Below are 26,041 nucleotides of genomic sequence, written 5' to 3'. Positions count from 1 at the left end.
AATTTAGTAAACTAAAAAGGCCGTATTGGCATGTGTTGCAATGTTAATATTTCATCATTGATATATAAACTATCAGACTGCGTGGTGGGTAGTAGTGGGTTTCAGTAGGCCTTTAAAAAATAGAGGCAGCTCACTGGTAAGTGCTGCTATTTGAGCTATTTTTACAACAGACCTACTCATCTGGTCCTTATGGGCGACCTGGTGCCCGTGGGCACCGCGTTGGTGACCCCTGGTCTACGTGTTCTATTTTTTAAGACTTTCGATGAGGAGTGAGGCCCTGTGATAAGGTGGCGACTTGTCCAGGGTGTACACCGCCTTCCGCCCGATTGTAGCTGAGATAGGCACTAGCGCCCCCTGCGACTCCAAAGGGAATACGCGGTAGAAAATGGATGGATGGATGGAAGAGGAGTGGAGGCTGAGCTCAGTTAGTTGCTTCGTTCCGGGAAGCACAGCAGCTTGTCACCGCCGGGTTCCACCTCAAATAGCCAATCGTACACGACTATACTCAGCTCACGCTGGAGGTGACCAATCAGAGCGCAGCACAGGAGTTGGTTACCACTTCAACTTCCTAGCGGGAAGCGGATCAGAACCCGGAACTGCGTGAAGGAGCGCCGAATGAATGGTAAACAATCCCCCTTAACAACATTTTTATTGTTTTGTCATCACATTTATTGTCGTTCAACATGCATTTGAGGGTAGGGGATGAGTTGAACTCCGTGTTTTTCCACACAATACGTGTATAACGTGTCGCGTTTGCCGCTATAGGACTAAACATGACAGTCAGCTTTTTTAAATCAGGCATATTTGATCCATTTAAACGGTGCTTCTCTTCATAACTTGCATTTTTTTTTACAGATATACGCACTAAAAGAGGATGAGACTCTCCCGAGCTGAATACAAGGAGATTGTAAGATGGACAGAACCGCTGAAGCCAACACGACAATGTATGAGGATGCTAAGAGAAAGATTTCCCAAGTAAGAGACCTGCTTTTTTTTTTTTTATTATGACATGTCATCTATACGTCTCTGTACTTTATTTAAATACAAGTTAATGTATCAATGATTGTCACACACACACACACACGCACACACACTAGGTGTGGTGAAATTACCTTCTGCATTTCACCCATCCCCTTGTTCACCCCCTGGAAGGTGAGGGGAGCAGTGAGCAACAGCGGTGGCCGCGCCCTGGAAATAATTTTTGGTGATTTAAGCCAACTGAAATGAGATTTTTTATTTAAACGGGGATAGCAGGTCCATTCTATGTGTCATACTTGATCATTTCACGATATTGCCATATTTTTGCTGAAAGGATTTAGTAGAGAACGTCCACGATAAAAGTTTGCAACTTTTGGTGCGGATAAAAAAGCCTCGCCTTTACCGGAAGTCGCAGACGATGATGTCACAAGGGTGAGGGCTCCTCACATCCTCACATTGTTTTTTATGGGAGCCTCCAGCAGCAAGAGCTATTCGGACCGAGAAAACGACAATTTCCCCATTAATGTGAGCGAGGATGAAATATTCGTGGATGATGATATTGATAGCAAAGGACCAAAAAAAAAATATATATATAATAAAAAGCGACTGCTCCGGCCGGCGGCAGTGTGAGCGTTTCAGATGTAATTAGACACATTTACTAAGATAATTCTGGAAGATCCCCTATCTGCTTATTGTTTTAATAGTGCTTTAGTGAGATTGTAAAGACATACCTCGAGGTCGAATGGCTGCGGTGAACACGCAGTGAGTGTCAAAGAGAATCCGAGGAGCCAAGCTCACAGCTGCCTTTTAAACAGCTACTGCAGGAGGACGAATAATCCAATGATGTCTCCGGTAAGATATATAATCACAATTTTCCCATCCAAAAACATGCTGCTTGACATAGAGAAACATGTTCGCTTGACCGCTCTGTGTTAAAAGCAAAAAAACACCGGCTGTGTCTCGGTGCTAAAGACAGCTGCAATACACCGCTTTCCACCAACAGCATTGTTCTTCATAGTCTACATTCTTAAATGAACACATTGCAAAAGATTCAGCATTACAGATGTCCAAATTACTGTATAATTATGCGATGAAAAGAGACTACTTTTAGCCGTAACTGGTGCTGAGCTAATATTTCCTGACAGTCCGTGACGTCATGCGCACGCGTCATCATTCCACGACATTTTCAACAAGAAACTCCGCGGGAAATTTAAAATTGCAATTTATGGACATCTGTGATGCTGAATCTTTTGCAATTTGTTCAATTAATAATGGAGACGTCAAAGAAGAAAGCTATAGGTGGGAAGCAGTGTATTGCGGCTGCCTTCAGCAACACAAACACAGCCGGTGTTTCCTTGCTTCCTTGTTTACATTCCCAAAAGATGACGGTGAAGCCTTACAATGGAACAGAGTGGTCAAGCGAACATGGTTCCTTCCCTACCACATGTCAACCGGCAAGTTTTGGTGAGAAAATGGTGGTAATAAGTCGGCTCTTACCGTAGACATGAGCGGAGAGCTTTCGTCGTTCCTCGTGCACCTGTCAAAGAGGCAACTGCGGACTCTCTTGCCTCCTCCCACCGGCCGCCCCCGACCGTCGGATGCTTCCAACGTGGAGGAAGCATCGGCTGCCTTCGCCTCGTCGAGAAACATGGCTTCCCTCGGAGACACTGGCGGTCACCACACCCGTGGCCACACCCCTCCGACCTTCAGGTTGTACAGGTACGACCATATAATCTCACTAAAACACTAGTAACACAATAAGCAGATAAGGGATTTTCCAGAATTATTCTAGTAAATTTGTCTAATAACATCTGAATCGCTCTGCCGTTTATTTTCTTTTTTTTTTCTTTTAGTCCTTCACTCTCACTGTCCTCATCCACGAATCTTTCATCCTCACTCAAATTAATGGGGAAATCGTCGTTTTCTCGGTCCGGATCGCTTGATTGTAAACAATGTTTGGATGTGAGGAGCTCCACAACCCGTGACGTCACGCGCACATCGTCTGTTACTTCCGGCACAGGCAAGGCTTTTTTATTAGCTACCAAAATTTGCGAACTTTATCGTCGATGTTCTCTACTAAATCCTTTCAGCAAAAATATGTCAATATCGCAAAATGATCAAGTATGACACATAGAATGGACCTGCTATCCCTGTTTAAATAAGAAAATCTCATTTCAGTAGGCCTTTAATGTATCAATGATTGTCACACACACACTAGGTGTGGTGAAATTACCCTCTGCATTTGACCCATCCCCTTGTTCACCCCCTGTGAGGTGAGGTGAGCAGTGAGCAGAAGTGGTGGCCACGCCCTGGAATCATTTTTGGTGATTTAACCCCCAATTCCAACCCTTGATGCTGAGTGCCAGGCAGGGAGGTACTGGGTCCCATTTTTTTTTTTATAGTCTTTGATGCAAACTCACAACCTACCGATCTCCAGTGACGTGCGGTGAGGTTCATGGCTGGTGAGGCACTGACTTCACCACAGTCAGATTTTATAAACATATGAACCCTAAGAGTATCTTTTTAACCATTTGATTGCAGCAGTTAACGGGTTATGTTTAAAACCTCATACCAGCATTCTTTACACATACAAACTGAAGCACACAAAAAAGCACATTTAATAAAAAAAACATTATTATGGTCTTAACTTTACTTATAAACGAAGTCCATGCTCCGCTCCTTCTGAACAAAAGCATCGATAACTTGTTTTCCTTATCTTTCTTCGGTTTTAAAAGTCTCTCTGTCTTGATGGAGATCACTGTCTGAAGCAAACCTTTTAGCTACGGCGTTGGTCTTCCTTTAATTATTACCTCCTGCTTCGATTGAAAGTCCAGTTTAGAAAACAGTTTTATTTTAGATATGGATTCATCCATGTTAAAAGAGGACAACATAAATGATCGCTGCTGCTGCACTTGACTTTCTAACTGTAGCTTGTTGTCACTTCTTCTGCAGCCTAGTAGTCGCAAGAATGATATCTGGGATCAGTAGCGCCCTCTACCACCAGGAGGCGGGAGAACAGGTTCCTCACACAGTGCGTCTTCGCAGCCGTTTTATGATTGCCCAGCACAAGAAATACGTTACACACATACAGTTGTTGACAAAATATACTGTACATCAGGGGTCATCAACGCGGTTCCTGCGGGCACCAGGTAGCCCGTAAGGACCAGCTGAGTCGCCTGCTGGCCTGTTCTTAAAATAGCTCAAATAGTAGCACTTACCAGTGAGCTGTCTCTATTTTTTAAATTGTATTTATTTACTAGAAAGTTGGTCTCGCTTTGCTCGACATTTTTAATTTTAAGAGAGACAAAACTCAAATAGAATTTGAAAATCCAAGAAAATATTTCAAAGACTTAGTCTTCACTTGTTTGAATAAATTCAATTTATTTTTTTATAACTTTCAGAAAGACAATTTTAGAGAAAATGTACAACCTTAAAATGATATACCTTTTTACCTTTTAAATTCCCTCCTCTTCTTTCCTGACAATTCAAGGCGATGTTCAAGAATTTTTTTTATTTTTATTGTAAAGAATAATAAATCCATTTTGATTTAATTCTTCATTTTAGCTTCTGTTTTTTCGACTAAGAATATTCGTGAAATCTTTCTACAAACTTATTATGATTAAAATTCAAAATAATAATTCTGGCAAATCTAGAAAATCTTTAGAATCAAATTTAAATCTTATTTCAAATTCTTTTGAATTTCTTTTAAAATTTTTGTTCTGGAAAATCTTAAAGAAATAATGATTTGTCTTTTTGTTAGAAATATAGCTTGGTCCAATTTGTTATATATTCTAAGAAAATGCAGATTGGATTTTAACCTATTTAAAACATGTCATCAAAGTTCTAAAATGAATCTTAATCAGGGTAAATTACTAATGATGTTCCATAAATTCTTTTTTAAATGTTTAAAAAAAGATTCAAATTAGCTAGTTTTTGTCTTCTTTTTTTCGTAAGAATTTTGAATTTTAAAGAGTCCAATTTGAAGATAAACTATGTTTCAAAATTTAATTTAAATTTTTTTCCTGTTTTCTCTTCTTTTAAACCGTTCAATTAAGTGTTTTTTTCTTCATTTATTCTCTACAAAAAACCTTTCGTAAAAGGAAAAAAAATGTACGACGGAATGACAGAAAGAAATCCCCATTTTTATATATATATATATATATATATATATATATATATATATATATATATATATATATATATATATATATATATATATATTTATTTATTTATTTATTTATTTATTAAAGGTAAATTGAGCACATTGGCTATTTTTGGCAATTTTTTTAAGTGTGTATCAAACTGGTTGCCCTTCGCATTAATCAGTACCCAAGAAGTAGTTCTTTGTTTCAAAAAGGTTGGTGATCCCTGCTGTACATTATATACCTCAGCTAACTAAACTATGGAAATGTATAATATAATTCATATAGCAATACGGTCTCACTGCATAGCAGCCAGCAGTTAGCTGAGTCATTGCGCAATCCTAGGGGAGGCTCAACTGGCTGCTGACTCACTGCAAGTCTCTTCAGTATTTGAACAGCAAATGTGAAAATTTAGCGATTTTGAATAAAAATGATCTAAAACTGGTGAAGTTAAATGGAAAATAACTTTCTAAAGTATAATCACCGAATATATATAACCATTCAATTTTTTTTTTTTCTTTTTACATTTTTTTTCTTTCCATGAGGCCCCGCCTCACATGCCTCCCCTGACTGCACGTCACTGCCGATCTCAGGGCCGACACTAGAACCACAAAGCCACTGAGCAGGACATCTAGCACCAAAATATAGATGGATAGGTAGATAGATAGATAGTACTTTATTGATACCTTCAGGAGAGTTCCCTCAGGAAAATTAAAATTCCAGCTGCAGTGTACAGAATTGAGATCGAATTAAAAAAGTAAAATGTAAATAATGGGGGTATAAATGGAAACAAAATAGAAACATATTACATTAAGTAAAAAAAATTAAAAAGCAACAATGAGAATAAAAATATAACAGTAAAATAAGAATATAACGAGAGAAACTAGGCAATAGTGACCATGTTATGAAAACGTATTGCACTGTTATTGTTTTGCATCCCCTATCATCCTAGTATCCCCCCTGCCCCCAGAGAGGAGATGTACAGTGTAATGGCGTGTGGGACAAAGGAGTTTTTTAGTTTATTACTCCTGTACTTGGAATGAAGCAGTTTAGCACACAATATGCATTTTTAGTTAGTAAGAACTAAATTGAATCATATTCTATCTTGAGGCCCCTTCACAGGTGACACAATGCAGTTCTACACTTTCAATATGAATATACTGTATATATATATATATATATATATATATATATATATACACATATATATTTGTATTTATTTGAAGGACAATGTGAGAAAAAGATGGCTGCACCAGATTTAGCACCTTGCTCATTTCCATCCATAGTCCTTTAATGGTACCTCTAATATCCACAATAAAATTACACAGGTGTGAAAATAAAAAACAATATTAAAATTACATAATGATAAACAATTTAAAATACAAGTACAATACATAGTGGCCTAGTGGTTGGAGTGTCCGCCCTGAGATCGGTAGGTTGTGAGTTCAAACCCCGGCCGAGTCATACCAAAGACTATTAAAAAAATGGGGCCCATTGCCTCCCTGCTTGACACTCCGCATAAAGGGTTGGACTTAGGGGTTAAATCACCATAAATGATTCCCGGGCGCGGTACCGCTGCTGCCCACTGCTCCCCTCACTTCCCAGGGAGTGATCAAGGTAATGGGTCAAATGCAGAGGACAAACCACACATAGTGTGTGTGTGACAATCATTGGTACTTTAACTTTAACTTTAGAGGGTATGTGAATTACAAATCAGTGGCCGGTCAAGTTACAGTATTTTAGCAGCTTTATTTTGATTGATTGATTGATACTTTTATTAGTAGTTTGCACAGTACAGTACATATTCCGTACAATTGACCACTAAATGGTAACACCCGAATAAGTTTTTCAACTTGTTTAAGTCGGGGTCCACGTTAATCAATTCATGGTACAAATATATACTATCAACATAATACAGTCATCACACAAGTTAATCATCATAGTATGTACATTGAATTATTTACATTATTTACAATCCGGGGGGTGGGATGAGGAGCTTTGGTTGATATCAGTACTTCAGTCATCAACAATTGCATCAACAGAGAAATGTGGACATTGAAACTGTGTAGGTCTTATTTAGTAGGATATGTACAGCCAGCAGAGAACATAGTGAGTTCACATAGCATAAGACCAAGTATATACATTAGAAGTACATTTGAGTTGTTTATAATCCGGGGAGATGGGATGTGAATGGAGGAGGGTATTAGTAAAGGGTTGAAGTTGCCTGGAGGTGTTGTTTTAGAGCGGTTTTGAAGGAATATAGAGATGCACTTACTTTTACACCTGTTGGGAGTGCATTCCACATTGATGTGGCATAGAAAGAGAGTAGAGTATATAAAGTGTAAATAAGTGTATAAAGTGCAACAGTTTTTATCAAAGTCCACATACAGCGCAGTAGCCATCAGATGATACCTATAATGGTATCATTCAATAGCGATATACCCCATTGATATTGCATACATAAAAAAGTTTGCGATGTTACAAGATTGAAATGGTACTCAGATGGCCATCAGACTACTCCCGCCAGGGTATCATTTGATGGTCAACTACCTGCCTGGTATTGCTAATGTGAGGAGGACTGGTGGTCTAAAAGCCATTCTTTAATTGCTTGTGAGAAGCTGTGAAAACTAGAGTTGTTCTTTACAGTAGATTGGAGACCGTTCCCTTCTTTGATGGCTTGATATGAAAAGGCTGATTGGGAGAAGGCAGACTTTATTTTTGGAACAATACAGTCACCCCTGGATACAGACCTTAGTACTCAGCTTGTTAATTGCGAGCGTAGCTGTACATATGGTTTTAAGAGAGGAGGAGCTGTATCATTTGAGATCTTTTGTACCAGGCGAATATTGGAGAACCTGCTCAGGTTTTCAAAGCTAAGTATACTGTATTTGTCAAGTATGTTACAATGGTGGTATCGCTGAGGCTTTTTATCAAAGATTTTCAGTGCTTGATTATGTAATGATCTGAGAGAATTTAAAACAGTCTTTTGTGCTTAAGAGCATGATGACATTAAAGTTAAAGTTTAAGTACCAATGATTGTCACACACACTAGGTGTGGTGAAATGTGTCCTCTGCATTCGACCCATCCCCTTGTTCACCCCCTGGGAGGTGAGGGGAGCAGTGAGCAACAGCGGTGGCCGTGCTCGGGAATCATTTTTGGTGATGTTATCCCCAATTCCAACCCTTGATGCTGTTTGTCAAGCAGGGAGGTAATAGGTCACATGTTTGTAGTCTTTGGTATGACTCGGCCGGGGTTTGTACTGACATCCTACTGATCTCAGGGCGTACACCCTTACCACTAGGTCACTGAGTAGGTGGAATACAGTAAAAGATATGTGTTATGATCATTGCATTGAAAAACGATTTAGTTGTTTCCAATGATAAGAAGCTCATGGTGTGGTGGAAGTTTGCAACGTTATATTTCAGAACATGACATACTTTTTTAACATTATTTTTTAAATTTAGTGTGAGATCTAGTATCATGCATAAGTATTTAACTTCCTCAACATTATTGATCATGTAACTATTTACATAGATGTTTGGGAGAACACTTTGGTTTGGTCTGTTTGAAAAATACATAGTGACAGTTCTGTGTTCAGCGTAAGGCAGGACTCGTTCAGCCACTTTGTTGCTTTGGTCATTTGGTCTCAGATACCTTAGCTACAACCACATTTGCATCCAAACCGTGAGTAAAGAGAAGTGTGTCGACAGCATTCATTAAGATATCCACAACCTCACAGATGGAAGATAGGTCATTAGTGTACAAACTGAAGAGCAGTGGTCCCAGAATAGACCCTTGAGGTACCCTTGTAGTACATGAACTGAGCGGCAACATTTTGTTGTTTATTCTTACGCACTGGGCGCAATCTGCAAGGTAAAATTGAAACCACCTCAGAATCAGACAGAATCAGACATACTTTTTTAATCCCCGAGGGGGAAATTAAAATTTTCAGCACAATCCCATTCAAGGTCAGACAAACATTACAGGGAGACAGAACAGGATCGCTGACGGGTCTGTCAACTTCCGGCGCCCCTTACAAAAAGGTGAGATACAGGTAAACAAAGATTAAAATGAAATAAAACAATCTGTCTAAGACTGGGCCTCTGGAGAGGGGGTCCAGACTGAGGCCAAGGGAAAAAAAAAACAACTCATAGCCATAGTACACATCCCTCTTACATGAGTGTAAGAGGAAAAGATCAAACATAAAAAAAAACAAAGGACATTAAAGACATTAAATAGCAGAGCTGATACAACCAGCCACTTCTACATACAGCTATGAATTAAAAGTAAAAGAAACATACACTGTGGTGGCCTCTGCGGTGTTCCACGCCGTCGTCTGCTGGGGTGAAGAGAACATGGCCAGAGACAAGAGCAGACCCAACAAAGCAACCAAGAAAGCCGACTTCAATCTCGTTCGCCAACCAACTCTCGGCCAGTGTTCAGTCCGCATGGATGAGCGAGGATACGTCCGAGGAGACTGAGGTGTCTGATACCTGCTCATTCAGCCAAGACACTGTGAAGCTTGTCCGTCCCGGCGCTCAGTGCCAGCTCCGCAGCCCTGTCTCTTCATCCGCATCTCCTCCAGTCTCTCCAAACTGACTCTGGTGTGGCAGAGACCCAGCAGCTGGTCTCCATGGCCAGTAGGCTCCCGGGAGGTAGATCCAGAAGTCCAGAAAAAAGCACCGCAGAAGTCACGAAAGTGCCACCCCTTGTCACATAGTCCAATAGGGTCCTGGACCAAAAGGCAAAAAAAATACAGATATAACAACACATGAAAACAAGAGGGAAACACAAAAGGATGACACGAGCACAGAGCTCCTGCCAACAGCAGCCACTGCAGCGGCGCCATCTTACACCTGATAGTGTTTGTGGAGGGATTGAAATTCTGTAATTTTGTTAGCAGCAGTGAGTGATTAATTGTGTCAAACGCCTTACGTAGATCCAGGAAAACAGCCCCAACAACCCCTCTCCTGTCCAGGCTGGACTTGATCACCTCAAGGAAGTACAGTAACAGCATGCTGTGTCGGTAGAGTGTTTGGATTTGAAGCCAAACTGCATGGGATGTAACATATTTCCATTATCAATATAAGAGCATCATCATTATCACATACAATATGTATAATTATTGTTTTTGTGGCCATTAATTCCTCCTTTGAGTAATCCCCCTCTGCAAAATTAGCCAGTGTGTTTTGCCTTGCAACCCCTTTGCATGCAGAAATCGAAGGGAGAGGTTAATGGTTGTGTTTGCCTTTCTCCTTGACACTGAGGGCCCTTACTTTATTGAACGGAACACGTGTAATCCCCCAAAGGCTACCAGGACACCGCCGCTGATCCCATGGAGGTCACTTACAAAGTCGCATGTATTCCAAGCTTCCTACCTCCCATTGTGCCCTAATCACCAATCTAGAGGAAAGTATAGCAAGTCCCCAAAGGGGATGATGCAGGGAATCTAAACTCAGGCTTAGTTTGCATTGTCAGCGGTTTACTGTAGCGAATTAGGGCCATACCATAGATAATACATTTATTAAAATGATACAAATAAGTCATAATGTAACAGGAACACAATATATATATGTCTTATAATATATTCTGACTAATATTGTGACATTTTTAGTTTATTTGTCTGACTTTATTCAGGAAATAATCATACTTTATTTACCAAAACATGTGTTTCAAAACCTGATTTTGGCCGCCACATTATTTTACGTCTGCGAAAGCCTTTAAAAAATGGACATTAATTAAGTTATTTCTGACTAAAAATATTTGTTCTTTCCATTTTGACTGAAAAATGTATGTACTGCACACTATTACATATCTTTTACATTTTATTAATATTAGATGCAACAAATGTTATAACGTAAAAACAATAATTTAAATTTGACCGGCCTAAAAAATATCTGATTATTTTTCATTATATTTGACTTTAAAAGGGCTGTTTATGCTAGCTTTAAATGTGGTAAGTAGAGGTGGGGGAAATAATAGATTTTTAGATACATCGAAATTTAGACATGGACGATTATAAAATCGATTAGTAAACGTCGATAATCGGTTTATTTATTGTAAGTAATGCAGCTAGTTCTAGAATTTGACTGACTGGAGCAGGCCACCTCACTGAGAGCTACGACCAGCTCCTTTATTTTAGGGCACTTAAGTTCCAGTTTTGGACACAATTCAATTAATTTGGTAAATGTGATGGGGATTCATTTACCTGTTTCTTATTACAAATGCACTGTTTTTAAAGTTGCAAGTAATAAAAGCTTATTTAATTAAACAAAAAAAAAAAGTGAAACTGCATCAATACACGTAAATTAAAGAAACATAAAACATTTATTTTTAATCTAATAGTAGCTCCTGCTCGTAATCAAATCATGAGGCGCCCAAAGATTCCCACCTCTAGAGGTAAGCATTATATCCAGCCCTCTTAAGGCTTTGAGCATATAAATTATTACTCATAGAACACACACGCATAAATATTAGCTTTGTTTGTTGTCAGCTAATGATCGTGATTTGGCAAAGTTTAGCTACTAATGTTAGCGATTATTGAATGTATATCCTATCGTGACAACATGCCTGCAAATTGTTAGTTGCTCCTTTGGGACTGCTTTTGTATATATGCATGTGCATGCTCTCCCTGAGTGTACGTGTCTATGAGAATGGTGAATAAAAGCGTAAACGCCAGACTATTTAATCGCGTCTACTTTTTTATTTATTTAATATAATTGGTAATTGTGAAAAATATACACATTTGTTCTGTTAAACCACTAATGGTAACATAAGCTTGCCAGTAGTGTTCTTGTTATTGTATATTTTTTAGTATGAAATATATAAATTTGGGCAAGTTGCAAACAATTTATTTGAAAACATTCATTCTCATTTAACTTAATTCCTGTAATAATTTAACTTGTCTGACTATTCTTGAAGTAATTTAATCTTATTCCAGTAATATTCCGAATTCATTGTTGTTCTTTTCTGTCTTTTTTTTCATTATCTGACATGATTTTCCTAAATTATTCATTTTAGTTACATGCATTCTTTATTCTGGCAATATTTACTTTGTTGTTTTGCAATCGTATAATTTTACTTTCCTTGAATGAATGAATGAATGAATGAATGGTTTATTTTGAGCCTTGCAAACAAAACAAGAGAATGACATAAAATACAAAAGAAATATATAGATACATTATTTTTACACCTACATTGAAAACATTACATGTGACTAATCTTTTGTAGATGTCAAGATTGGCTCAAAAGGGAGTGGGAAGAAGTAAACTTATTAGGTCCCACCCCCATACATATACAATATATATATATATACAATATATAATACAATAATATATATAATATAATTCAATTCAGTGGTTGCTGCTATATATTGTCTATATAAAATACATTTAAATTCACACACACTTACATATATACATATGTACACACACATATGTACAGTATGCTAATTTGATTCTTGTAACATTCAGACTTGAATTTACTTTATTTTACTTTGCTCTCATAAACCTGCTGATATTTTCTCTTTATCTACCAATTTTACTGGCAGAATAGTATTATGTTCTTCTTGGAAAATAATATATTAATAATATAATAAAATCATATAATATAATATATTTGTACAAATCTATTTTGTAATGTATTTTTTAGTGTTTTAAAAAAAAATACAGAAACAATAATACATTAAGTGGTAATTTTAAGGAAAAGCTGAAATATAAGAATAATGTCGTTTTCCATGAATATACGCGAATGCTCTTTTGTATTCAACAAATTGTGGCATTATGAACTCAGCATCATGTATGCTTAGGCACGGACACTGAGCTACGTCACATGTGTATTTTGAACCCCCTGCATGTTTTTGGTTCCCCTTGACCAAACTCCTTTTGGCTCACAGTCCAAATGCCATATTCCCCTCAAAAGAAAAGTGGTACTGGTGAGTGTAATAATTAAAGCAAAACATGGGTCGCATTTTCCTTCCAATGATTCTGTACAATCTAAGGCTCCCCGAGGTGCCGGCTCTTTTGTTTAGTCTTAGCCGGCTATTGTTATTATTTCGTTCATCATAACCAATCTTGGTGAGGCCCGTGCTCTTTACAATCCCCGAGTCTCCTCACTGAGCCTGACAGGCAGGCGCGGCAGCAATGTTTTCACAGCCTGCGAAATTATTCTGCTTGTCCAATCAGCTGAGCTGGACTCTGGAGGGTTAGTGATTGGACTGGCAGGAAATCTGGCTCTTAAGACATAACATATCGACTAGGCCATCCATCATCTCTTAGCATGCGCTCGGGCACGCCAGTCAGCCTCTCTCACACTCTCCATACCCCCCAACTCCCCCCCTGGACTGTGTGGGAGCCCTGCCACTGCGTAAATATTGGCCGGGTTGGTGGTCATGGCTGGACCATTGGTTTGCTTTGGACCTCTACTAACACTGTGGGAAGAGTATTTCATTGTTGATACTTAAACTACAATACTTTAGATTTGCATGAATTGGAAAGTTGTGTTTTGTGGGGAAACAGTTTAACATAGCAAAGCTACATTATTTGTGGCACACAAGTTATAATTGTGATGCACCTGTTAGAATAAGAAAACATGGAAATAAGTCACCTGTTTGTTTCCTTTGATTTGTTTACTTTTATCACCCTAAATATGTTTTATTGGAAATATATTTATTTCAGTATTGATATCGAGCCAAAATTTGGCTGCATCCCAAAGATATAAAAAGTTTATTGTGCAGTAGTTTATACTGTGTTATTCAGACATCTAGATCATGGGTGTCAAACTCTGGCCCGCGGGCCAAATTTGGCCCGCCATGTAATTTCATTTGGCCCTGGAGGCAATATCAAATTAACATTGGAGTTGGCCCGCTGGTATTATACAGAGGCGGTGCTGCTGTAACACCGCATTCACCGCTAATGCTCATACTTGCCAACCCTCCCGATTTTCCCGGGAGACTCCCTAAGTTCAGTGCCCCTCCAGAAAATCTCCCTGCGCAACTATTCTCGTGAATATTTCCCAATTTCCACCCGGACAACAATATTGGGGGCCGTGCCTTAAAGGCAATGCCTTTAATGTTCTCTACAACCTGTCGTCACGTCCGCTTATCCTCCATACAAACAGCGTGCCGGCCAAGCCTCAAGATATAAGCAGCTTGTACACACTCATAAGTGAATGCCAAGCATACTTAGTCAACAGCTATACAGGTCACACTGAGGGTGGCCGTATAAACAACTTTAACACTGTTACAAATATGCACCACACTGTGAACCCACACCAAACAAGAATGACAAACACATTTCGGGAGAACATCCGCACCATAACACAACAGAACAAATACCCAGAACCCTTTGCAGCACTAACTCTTCCGGGACGCTACAATACACGCTACCACCTAAAAGGTTAATTTGTTCAACCTTGGCCCGCGGCTTTGTTCAGTTTTCAATTTTGGCCCTCTCTGTATTTGAGTTTGACACCCCTGATCTAGATGAATGGAGGCCAAATCCCTCTTGATAAAACGTAGCTTTTATTGACTCACTGTTGTGAAATCAAATCAGAATAATATCACTTTATAACGGTGAGACTTCTAAAGTTATTTTGTTTTGTTTTGTTCGTTTGCAGTTTTCCCCCATTGGAAAAATACAAATAACTGTATTATCTTCATCTAAGTAACATGCAGCCCTCTTGACTCTCATACAATTGTAAAAATAAGTTAACCACAGTTTGTATTACAATATAAAAACTTTTAATCCTCACTGAAATGAAGTAATAAACAATTATGTCCAATACTGCCCTTTAACGCCTTAGTATTGGATTGATAACCACATGTGTAGTATTCTTTAAAACTAATGTAAAGTTGGGATGGGTGATATAGCCTAAAATCTTTAACTTCTCAAATGTTCTTGTAGTCAGACAATATTTTCGGTATATTAAATGGAATTTTTACCTGACATACAGTATTTCGACTTGTCTACAGTCTTCTTCAGAAGGGTCACCTGACGACTGACTTGTTCTTATAGGCATGGCCAACCATAACACTAAATATCCCAATATATTATTTGGTATTTAAGTGATATTGGAACCGTTTCAAAACTGTCTCCTTATTTGGCTGTGGATGTATTGTGTCATCTCCACCTGTATTATTTTGTTAAAACTACCTGTATTACTAATATGTTTGCTAATGTACTGTTCAAATCTTTTTACTTTTTTGAAACATGATTCTATCTGTAAGCATGTAATATTATTTTTCTGTTGTTTGGATGTTTTACATTAGTTTTGGGTGATACTACATACTTGGGTATCGATCCAATACCAAGTAGTTACAGAGTCATACCAATGCTGATGCCGGTACTGTTTTGATTTATAATCATAATCAGACAAAAACACAAGATGGCCGAGTAACAATATCAATTAAATACTTAAATTATTCTTTCCTACTATAGTATCTAATTGAAATTATTTTGTTTTTGCTGTAATTGCTGCCTTACGGCCAAACACACATTTTCTGAGTTTGTAAACCATTTCAATAATAAAATATTGATGAAGTCACTTTAGTATCGACCATATAATAAAACTTAAGGATGCTCTAAAAAAATCGTGAATGCGATTTTTATTTATTCCGATTTAAAAAAAAATCATTTTTTTTGGGAGAATCGATTTAAAAAAAATAGATTTTTGTTGCTTTTTTTTTTAAGAATACAGTTTAGTATGTAAAACATAAAAACATTATTTATATTCATTATTGACACTGTTGCTTTTGTTGCTTTTTGTTTTTTTCTTTTCTGTAAAGCTGCAATTGAGTTGGAGTTGGGTTCGCAATATTTTTATTTTACTAGATTAATTAACTCTGTGATTTCTGTAAACAAAGTTTTACAAATATATTTTCAAGACATTTGGACCAACCCTGCACATACAGTATAAGTCATATGTCAGCAGCCAAGAGGAGTGTTTGTAACCTGTTTTGAAAAGGTTTTATTATGATTTGTATACCAAACAATATAGTACAAATATCGTGTTGACTCAAGAATTGTTTCTGAATTAGTCACGCCAGGAATTGGAATCTAATCGAATCATGAAGTGCCCAAAGTCCCACCTCTACAAATACCATACTTCATTACTGATCCACCCACCTCTGGGGATCCACTGGGAGCAAGTAGGGCAAAGTGTCTTGCCCAAGGACACAACGGCAGTGACTAGGATGGTGGACGCTGCACTCAAACCTGGCAGTGCCAAGTCGTTGACACTGCCGCTCCACCAACTGAACCGTGCCAAGAAACTAAGTTTATTTGCCGATTTTGAGGCGAGGGTTTGCAGACTTATCCCGGATATCTACTGGATACGTAACGGCTGCTGAACTCAAGAGTGGGATCTTTTGAACTATGCTATCAAATCATGTTTGCTGTCTAATTTTGTTTCACACACGTGCTGCTTGGAAGTCTGACATGACTGGTCGTAGTTCGGCTGTGCAAATGCAACCTTTATTTTTACCAAAATTAATATTCCTGTTTAAATGATGATTAGAATTAAAATGTAAGCTACAATTGTTTACGTCAATATGAATTTGTTCACGTTGTATATGTCAACGTCCTTACTGTCAGTTAATATACAATGTGAACTTTCTCACGCTGTAATTGTTCCCATGCTTGCTGGTCAGAAAATAAAATAAACATAATTTAAAATCCTTAAATACTTATTTGTACACGAGGCAGAAATATGAATACCATCACCTTGTACAACATGTAATTTACAGATTAATCTTAAAAGCATTTATGCAGGTAGAAATATCACATTTAACATCACTTAACATATTTTTGACAATCAAATCATGATCATAACAATCCACATTTTTTTATATTAATACATAATATTTGTATGTAAACATTGTGAAGCTCCCCAAATACAAATTCTGTATTCCCACAAAATACAAAATATGGCAAGACACCAATTTACTGCAGGTAATTTATTTTATTGTGATTAAAAGCGTATTCGTCCTCTTTCTGTTGAGCTGTTTTGTAAAGTGAACTAGTCAAGTGAATCATTTTTATATAGTGCTTTTCTCTAGAGACTCGAAGCGCTTTTATACAGTGAACCTGACTATATACATCTTTAAGCTACATTTAAGCCAGTGTGGGTGGTACTTGGAGCTGGTGGGTAGAGTGTCTTGCCCAAAGACAGAACGGCTGTGACTAGCATAGCGCAGGTGGGGATCAAACCTGGAACCCTCAAGTTGCTGGCAAGGCCGCGCTACCAACCAAGCCACGCCGCCACAAAAAGCATAATGTTTAAAAACATTTTATAAAGCAAGCTAATTGTCCATTCATGGTTTTTAAAAGTTTGCAAATTATCTGTCTAGGGTACACTTATTAATGTTGAAAAATTATATCTGTCTGTGACTGATAGCAATTAATTTTGAGTTAACTATGAGCAAAATGTGATTATAGCTATTAAATATTTTAATCCTTTGACAGCCCTACATGATATTCTTGCAATAGGCTGCAATATACATCACTATAGATTTTAGGCCATAAGGCCCAATCCCTGCTGCACAGTGATGTTAAAAGCAAGACATGAATAATACATAGGGCCATTTAATAATCATTGCCTTTTAATTTGGGACTCAAAATGGGGACGATTACATTTTCGGACAAAGTGCAAGAAAGAGACAATTTCAAGGTAATTTCCATGCAGGGTCTGTCATTCACTGTGTTGGACTATATTTGGAGGTGGGCGGAGTGTGGGAGGGTCCCACAGACTGAGTGTCCGGACCCCTTCATCTGTAACGGTTGCAAAACACAGATGTTGGAGTCATCTGTCAGCCTGGCGCTTCTCTTCTCTACGGGTCTGGGCTGCTACTTGGTGAGGGGTGGGAGTTGGAGCATTGGACACGGTGCTGTCACAATGGAGACACATGCAAATACGCGTCCCCTCTGTGGTGTCCTACACAAGCATCCAGCAGACCAGAGCAGGGAGACGTGTGACATCAGTCCCATTAGGTCCTTCCCTCGCCGTGTATTAGAATTGGAAATGATGGGCCGCTCTCTTGAGGTCTTGCCTGGCTTCCCCAGGGTGCAGAAGGGGGACCCTAGTTCTCCACCCTTTTGTATAAGTAGAGAGGGGAGGTGAGTTCTCTCAGTCCTTCTGTGGTGCGCCATGAATGGATGTGGATGTGATAATTACCACACCCTCCTTATTCAAAATGCCATTCAGCCCACTCGTCATATGTCGTTCATAGTCTTAAAAGGGGTGGTGTGCAGATGCCACTGTTTTGGGAAGTGCTTATAAAGTTAAGTGTAAAGCTTTTCCTCCTCCTCCTCCTCTCGCTTTCCTACCCTCCATTACTTTCACACACAGCTCCCTCGTGAGGAACATTTTTTTTTTTTCGACGGGGGCCCTTAATGTGCCGTTTTCATTGGCACCGAGGCGGGCTGCAATATGGTGCTACGGCTCGCTCGGGGAATATGAATGTTGATTAAGCATGCGCTCAGCCTTTTGAAATTCATAGGCAAGTGTCAGAATAATGGATGTTGAGCAAATGTCAAGCATTTGTTAATTTCTCTGTTATTGGGGGTTTATCTAGCATGATCTTTCGAAAGCAACGCAAAGGGCAGGCTTGTTGTGGCATGTGCCATTGATATGGTGATTTCTGGGACTCCAGACACTTTGTTTCTGATGGTAAAATCTCATCTCAAGACGAAGCAGAGGGACTTTCTCATTGATTATTAATCATACCTCTTGTGTGTTTGTTTTCTTTACACTGTTTAAACATTGAGTAATGCCTCAGTGCATAAACTGGTAGGCTTTTTACACATTCAGCTTGACTTGTTGACTCTACCCTGTCTGTATGTTTTCTTGCTGTTTTTTTCAGTCATGCGGTGAAGTGTTGTGAATGGAAATTATCACAGAAAAGTGATACCTATTAAATTACTATATAAATGAAACGCCTGAATAACACAACAGACTCGTTTTATATGCATACTTTCAACCAAAGCGAAGGACATTTTGTTGACATGACAAACATACGGACCTAATGAGCCGGATCACAACAGAATCAAATAGGATTGTGTATGAAGAGTAAATTTAGTTTAATTAGTGGACATCTGTCCTTTTTCAGTTGGAGATGTTGTCTTTTTTTTTTTTTAATATTTTAGTGTTTTCTCCATACATTATTTATTTGTTTATTGCTTAGTTTATTTTTAATTTATTAGTATTGCGTGACTACATTTACTATATTAATTTCTGTATTTTATACATTTTGTCATATATAATTTTGTAGTTCATTTTGTTGTAGAACCAATGCTTCTCATTAAAGATGTAAAAAAAAACAATGTCGATGGTTATTGTGACTAACATTTTTTAATGGTTAACATTACTATCACAGTATTGTTGGATGTGTTCAAAATGTACTTATACACACACCATAACCAACTTTTGTTAAAAAAATGTAATAAAATAAATAGACACGCAATATACTTTGATGGCAGAGGAAACATTAAATATTGTTCTGGCTTCTTCAGAGCCATAATATTTTCATTTAAGTGTTTGAATATGTTTATTTTCTTCCATTTTAATTTGTAACGGTGTTAATGTTTTTTTTGATGATAAAGCTAAAATGGGTGTGGCAGCATGGTGCAAATAGGGGTTAGTGCGTGTGCCTCACAATACGAACGTCCTGGGCTCGGGATCTTTCTGTTTGGAGTTTGCATGTTGTCCTCGTGACTGCGTGGGTTCCCTCCGGGTACTCCGGCTTCCTCCCACCTCCAAAGACATGCACCTGGGGATAGGTTGATTGGCACCACTAAATTGGCCCTAGTGTGTGAATGTGAGTGTGAATGTTGTCTGTCTATCTGGGTTGGCCCTGCGATAAGGTGGCGACTTGTCCAGGATGTACCCCGCCTTCTGCCCGAATGCAGCTGAGATAGGCTCCAGCACCCCCGTGACCCCAAACGGGACAAGCGCTAGAAAATGGTTGGATGGATGAGTGTTTGGGCTCTTCACCGTCAGTTTGTGTGTCGTCACGCAAGTTCACTTCCTGTTTTTCCATTATTCCTTCATGTGTAGATCAATCGCTTTGCACTAAGAGAGTGCAGTCTGTGGGTTGAATGTGCACAATTGAAGATCTTAGTTGCTCAAACTTGTTTATATGTTAGAATTTTCAATATGTTGTTTCTTAATAGTGAAAGATGTTTATGTCTCCTATATGTATGTTAGCATGAAAGCTAGTTAGCAAGCTAGAGTTGGCTTGCTTCTCCAGTATATAAGCACTGTCAACAGTCGGTGAGTTTATCAAAGTGAGGTCATCAGTCACGGATTTTCCATTGTATAGTGTAACTGCTTTGAATTAAAACTGTCGCAAGTTTATTTCTACATCCCTTATTCCCATACATTGGTTTATTTTTGCAGGTCGCCCCAAATACATTTTTACTGCCAAAAATGGAATTCCCTCTACCTGTTCACCCTCGCTCACCGTTTAACACACCTTGTCTTCCAGAGAATAAGAAGATGGTACTAAAGGGTGTATTGTTGCCAACTTGACAACAATTGGACCATATAAAAACTCTTCCAAACCATGACTTTTGTGAATTAAACTGAGTTATAGTCAAAATTAGTCTGTCTATTTATGTTTTTTTTTGCCTATTATTATTGTTAGTGTTGTTAAGCCATACTGTATTATAAAGCCAGGAGTCGATCGATACAAGTCTTGTGAAGGGATCCCCGGCAACCTCCAATGCGTCGCGTCGCATTTAACTTTGGGGTGCCCGTGGCTAACTGGTGCTTAAATGGGCCCTTGAAGGGTGAGTGAATGAAGAGAGTCAGAGCAATGTCAAAATAAGTGAAAGCCATGTTGAGTTTATGGCTTCACGTCAGGCCGAGGGATCCATGAATAATAGATGCAATCAATTACTTGATTAGGAAGCACAGGAATGACTACCTTATTTTCATATCAGGCGATGTTCTCCAAGTACATTCAATAGATTGCATTGCGTTTTCAGCTCATTGAGTTACAAAACACTGAGCTAAGCATCCCTCTTCAGTAAAGTATTGTTGTAAACCATTTTATAAGGACACTTTTTAGGGTCTAAACTCTCTTTGGAACGTTATTGGACAGAAAACGCTGTACAGTAAGTACATGTTGATGAAAAAAGGCTTTCAGACAATATGAGCTGTTGTGAGTATAAAACAATTGCATTAGCATTGTCCTTCACGTTGGTTTAATGCTGTTTGTGTTCAGCATTTTATGGCAAAATACAAGCAATTTTAGTTTACTCTACATCAGTGTTTCTTAAATATTGTACAGAGTCGTGTATAGAGTATAGCCAACTAAACAGGAGGCGCCATGACTGCCACCAAGGATGGTGCGGCTGTGCCCGATGCATGCGATTGCTGTCGTTTTGACGTCGTTTTTCTGACGGAATAAACCAAAATAATATCTCTATATGTAGCTGTAAACGTAGTCCAGCACATAAGCTTACAATAAAACATGCTTTTATTTTGTGAAAGTATAATTTTGCATGCTTTTTTGACACACAATGCAGTGTTTTGTTACCAGCAGGCACTGCAACATGCAATACATGTAAAACAAAATACACAGAACGACCACATAATAACTTATTACCCTCATTTTACCCAAATCTTAAATAGCTTTGGACCAACAATCCCAGAGAAATTGTGACTTTTTTGTGAAGTATGCCTCCAATGTATTTGTAACCACTGTATGTATCACTCATTATGTATTCTAACGGATCTTTCTTTTTGTCACATGCTAAGTGTATAATTTTACTTTTGTGGTTGTTTTCCCTTATTTCTGACCAATAACTCAGATATGGTGACAATGGCAAACAGTAGAGAATATGAAGTCAGGGTTTGCCCTAGATGTAATTTAATGTGACGCATCGCCACAGCCTTTTTATTACCGCCACACTTTGAAAATATTTTTTTCACTTGAAAAATAATTAAAATAGTATAATGTATTGTAGCCCCCAGAGAAAATCACACAAAGTCGGAAGCAATTTGTAACTTTTTTCAACAAACTAATGATAACAAAAGGCACATTTCCAACAGGTTTTACTTTACGTACAAACACTGTCGTCACAACAACGCTTCCTCATTGTCTGCCAATCACCTTTCAGGCACGGACCGTGTGTTTGGAAACATGGGACAAATGTACTTTAAATCCAAGTCACACAAACATAAAACATTAACATCAGCTAGTCGTTACAGTATGAATGGATATACAGTAAATAGCCTATTATTTTCGCACAATTGACAATTGATGGACCATCGGAAAAAACTTTGATTTCCGAAAACCGCGCTGGTGAAACCTGATGTAAACAAAACACACACTAATGACTGAAACGTTTTCAGCATATCTGCAATGCTGACGTAATCTTAATATATCCCAGATATACCCGCAGACAGCCTTCTACAAAATGGGAAAATATTAAGATGGTGGCGTCTTTTAAAGTGGGTAAGCAACAACGCAAAGATAGTGTGACGTCATGCTCACCTTTTGAGGGACAGAAGTAGACTCTAAACACAACTACATTTTATAATAACACCATTAAAAGATGTTAAATTTGTTGCTAGTGGTTTTTAATAAAAAAAAACTCACTAAAAGTCTCTCGACACTTGAAAAAAAACTCAACAAAGTACATTGTACATTAAGCAGCAACAATGGCACAGTGGTTAGTGCATGTGCCTCACAATACGAATGTCTTGGGTTCGATCCCCGGGCTCGGCTTCTTTCTGTGTGGAGTTTGCGTGTTTTCTCCGTGACTGCGTGAGTTCCCTCTGGGTATTGCGGCTTCCTCTCACCTCCAAAGACATGCACCTGGGGATAGGGTGATTGGCAACACTAAATTGGCCCTAGTGAGTGCTTGTGAGGGTGAATTTTGTCCATTTTGTGTTGGCCCTGCGATGAGTTGGCGACTTGTCCAGGATGTACCCCGCCTCAAAAAGGCTCCAGCAGCCCCAGTGATCCTGAAATGGACAAGCGGTAGAAAATGGATGGAACTGAAAATATGGCAAAACGGTAAAATAATATATATTAATACTTTCCTGTATTCAAACACAGTGTTAATGTTCAGACTGTGTGTAATGTTACAGTTGCCAAAATATTAAATATACTTGTTAAATAAAACCTTTGCCTTTTTTTATGAATACGTAGGCCTACCACGCTACTGTGTTTAAATGCTGGTGATTATGTTGGTACTTGGAGAGCCAAGTGTTTTCTGAGGTGGTACTTTGTAGAAATAGTTGGACAACCACTGTCATAAGTCATTGATGAAATTGTTTGAAAAATAATGCAGTTAACAATTGTAATTGTTGTTCAGGTATTCGTCTAAAGCTGCTTGATACCTACATATGTGTTTGTTTCCATCTTTTATGTTCAACACTTAACACACAGCATTTAAAAAAAAAAATTCTCAAACGTTGTTTTCAAAGAGGATGTGCTGAGAAACAGATGTTAGCATTTTGGCTATCAGCGTGGGTAATTAGCGACATTTGCATATTTAGCTGTGCTCGTCTTGACACAAAATCGACATGCGGGAGAGGGAACGTTTCCCATTCTGTTGTTGTTCATAAGTGAAGTCCTTTGACATGAATTTGAGCTGTTCTTAATATTGTTTAGCTCCATTGTCAATGATGAAGAAAAGTCAAAGATGTTGTTCTCTATCTAAATGAGCCCGTTTCATGCCCTGAAGTGTCTCATCAAGCATGCAGATCCACCAAATGGTACCACGGCAACATATGATCCCCATGTCATTAGCCAGGTGGCTTTCATTACCTAAATTACAGCTATTGTTTATAATTAATTATTTGTCAATTGGACTATTGTGAATTTAATTGATATTCTCAAATCCTCCCCTCAATGTCGTATTAATTAGGTAGAAGAGGCGATGTGCTGTGTTTTGCCTCTTCTATTATAAATTCTCTGATGCTCCCAAAGAGAAAGACTTCTCTACTGGTTTATAAAAAAAAGTTAAATGATTCACATTCCTAAGCATCGGCTAGCCAAACTTAACCGAGCCTGAAACAGCGACCAGACAGGCAAACCAACAGAATGACAAGTGGAAGGCGCTAATTATTTATAATCTCATTGGTTGCTTGACTATTTTTGGGTGCATATTATTACCCTTCACCATTTTATGCTGTAGGGGGAAGATCATTAGGTCGAAATAGAAGAATTCCTTTGCCGCTCTACTGTGACCAAACCATCTGTTTTCTCATGTTCGTTGAGGGTTGGAAGAACGGAATTAAATTTTTCTTCCAGTAAAGGTCAATTAGAATATGTTTTTTCATGCAGAAATGTGCACTATTTGATTGATTGACCCAACAAATTTGAACAAAAGGGTACAAATACATAGACGTCATAGTCCTATTGTACTGTATGTTGAAATGACGTGGCTAAAATTAATTGTGAGATAAATTTTCTTGTAAAGTTGTTACAGATTGGTGGGATTTAAATGATGATACTCATGAAATTAAGTAATTAAAATAGGTTTTCTGTGAAAACTCGAAGGTATATCTGGTTGACCTTTGTTTGTCTGTGTTTTGTATTTGTTATATAAATCATTTTTTTAATATTAATGATATATTTTAATTGTATTTAATTATGTATACAATATAGCATAAATGTGTACTAGATGATACATAATTACAATAAGTTATATTATGTATACCTTAGGTGCATACACTTTTACCATCGTATAACCTTTAACTGTAGGGCAGACCTGGGCAAATGAAGGCCCGGGGCCACATGCGGCCCGTTGAGCTTTTCAATCTGGCCCGCCGGACATTCCCAAATATTTTTTTTAGATCTTTAAGATGGAAAGTGTAGCTGCCATTATGATGTGAGGTGATATTTTCTAATGACCGTAAGTCTTGAACTATACAAAGTATTTCAACGGTTGGAATCTGCGCTTATGGATGATATACCAGTTACTATGGTAATCTAATTAGTTACTATGGTAATGTAAGTCACAGCAGCTCAGACGAGGCACCAAGCAGTGTGGGTGGGGAGCGTTTCCACAGACAAGGAAGGAGATTTTCACAACAAAGTTCTAAAGCTTAGTGATGTATCTGATGGATCAGATTGTAGGTGGGTTTATTTTGTAGCCTTCGGGTTCATATTGCACTGTGTGTTGCATTTTTGTTGCGTTTCACTTGATTGTAAAATGTGTCGATCAAAAGGGAGTGCGACATTCATATTTTGTCAATATTCAGTGTTTTATCCTTCATAGAAAAATTTAAAATTCCATTATGTTTTTTAAGGCGGTCTGTCATAACATTTTTAGCATTCAATCAGGCATTATTGTGAGGTTTTGTATTAGTGTTCATAAAAATAGATTTACCAGCCCCCCCCCGACACATTTTTTTTCTCTAAATGTGGTCCCCGAGTCAAAATAATTGCCCAGGCCTGCTGTAGGGGAATATTTTAATGTTGTCTGTCTATCTGTGTTGGCCCTGCGATGAGGTGGCGACTTGTCCAGGGTTTACCCCGCCTTCCGCCCGATTGTAGCTGAGATAGGCGCTAGCGCCCCCCGCGACCCCGAAAGGGAATAAGCGGTAGAAAATGGATGGAAGTGTAAAGATACTGTTGCTATGATGACAATGGCGTGAAACAATCATATGTTGCAGATAGGGCTGAGCAATAAAACTATATCAATATATATCACAATAGAAACATAATTGATATAAATAAATAGTGCATGCGGTAAAATGAACAATATATATATATATATATATATATATATATATATATATATATATATATATATATATATATATATATATATATATATATATATTTTTTTTTTTTTTTTTCTTCGTTTGAAGAAACCGTAAGTTGCAAAGCAAGACTGGTTGCATGAACAAAGGCACCTGCGCTCTAGTAATCACTAATTAGTGGGAATGACACCAATGAGGT

The 26,041-nt window shown here is 38.2% G+C and overlaps 1 protein-coding gene across 4 annotated transcripts in view; it reads left to right on the top strand.

The window, feature by feature from the left end:
• Window positions 1-497: 497 nt before the first annotated feature.
• Window positions 498-26,041, top strand: part of cdin1 (CDAN1 interacting nuclease 1) — a 160,589-nt gene continuing 135,045 nt past the window's right edge. For all 4 annotated transcript variants that reach the window (XM_061896055.1, XM_061896054.1, XM_061896052.1 and 1 more), the window contains exons 1-2: window positions 498-622; window positions 856-975. In XM_061896055.1, the coding sequence (XP_061752039.1) occupies window positions 913-975 (63 nt within the window). In that variant the 5' untranslated portion in view covers window positions 498-622; window positions 856-912. The remainder of the gene's footprint in view (window positions 623-855; window positions 976-26,041) is intronic.

The sequence above is a fragment of the Nerophis ophidion genome, linkage group LG03 (assembly GCF_033978795.1).
Source record: "Nerophis ophidion isolate RoL-2023_Sa linkage group LG03, RoL_Noph_v1.0, whole genome shotgun sequence".
Taxonomy (NCBI): Eukaryota; Metazoa; Chordata; class Actinopteri; order Syngnathiformes; family Syngnathidae; genus Nerophis; species Nerophis ophidion.
The sequence above is the reverse complement of the archived record's forward strand: the minus strand, read 5'-3'. Positions and strand labels throughout refer to the sequence as shown.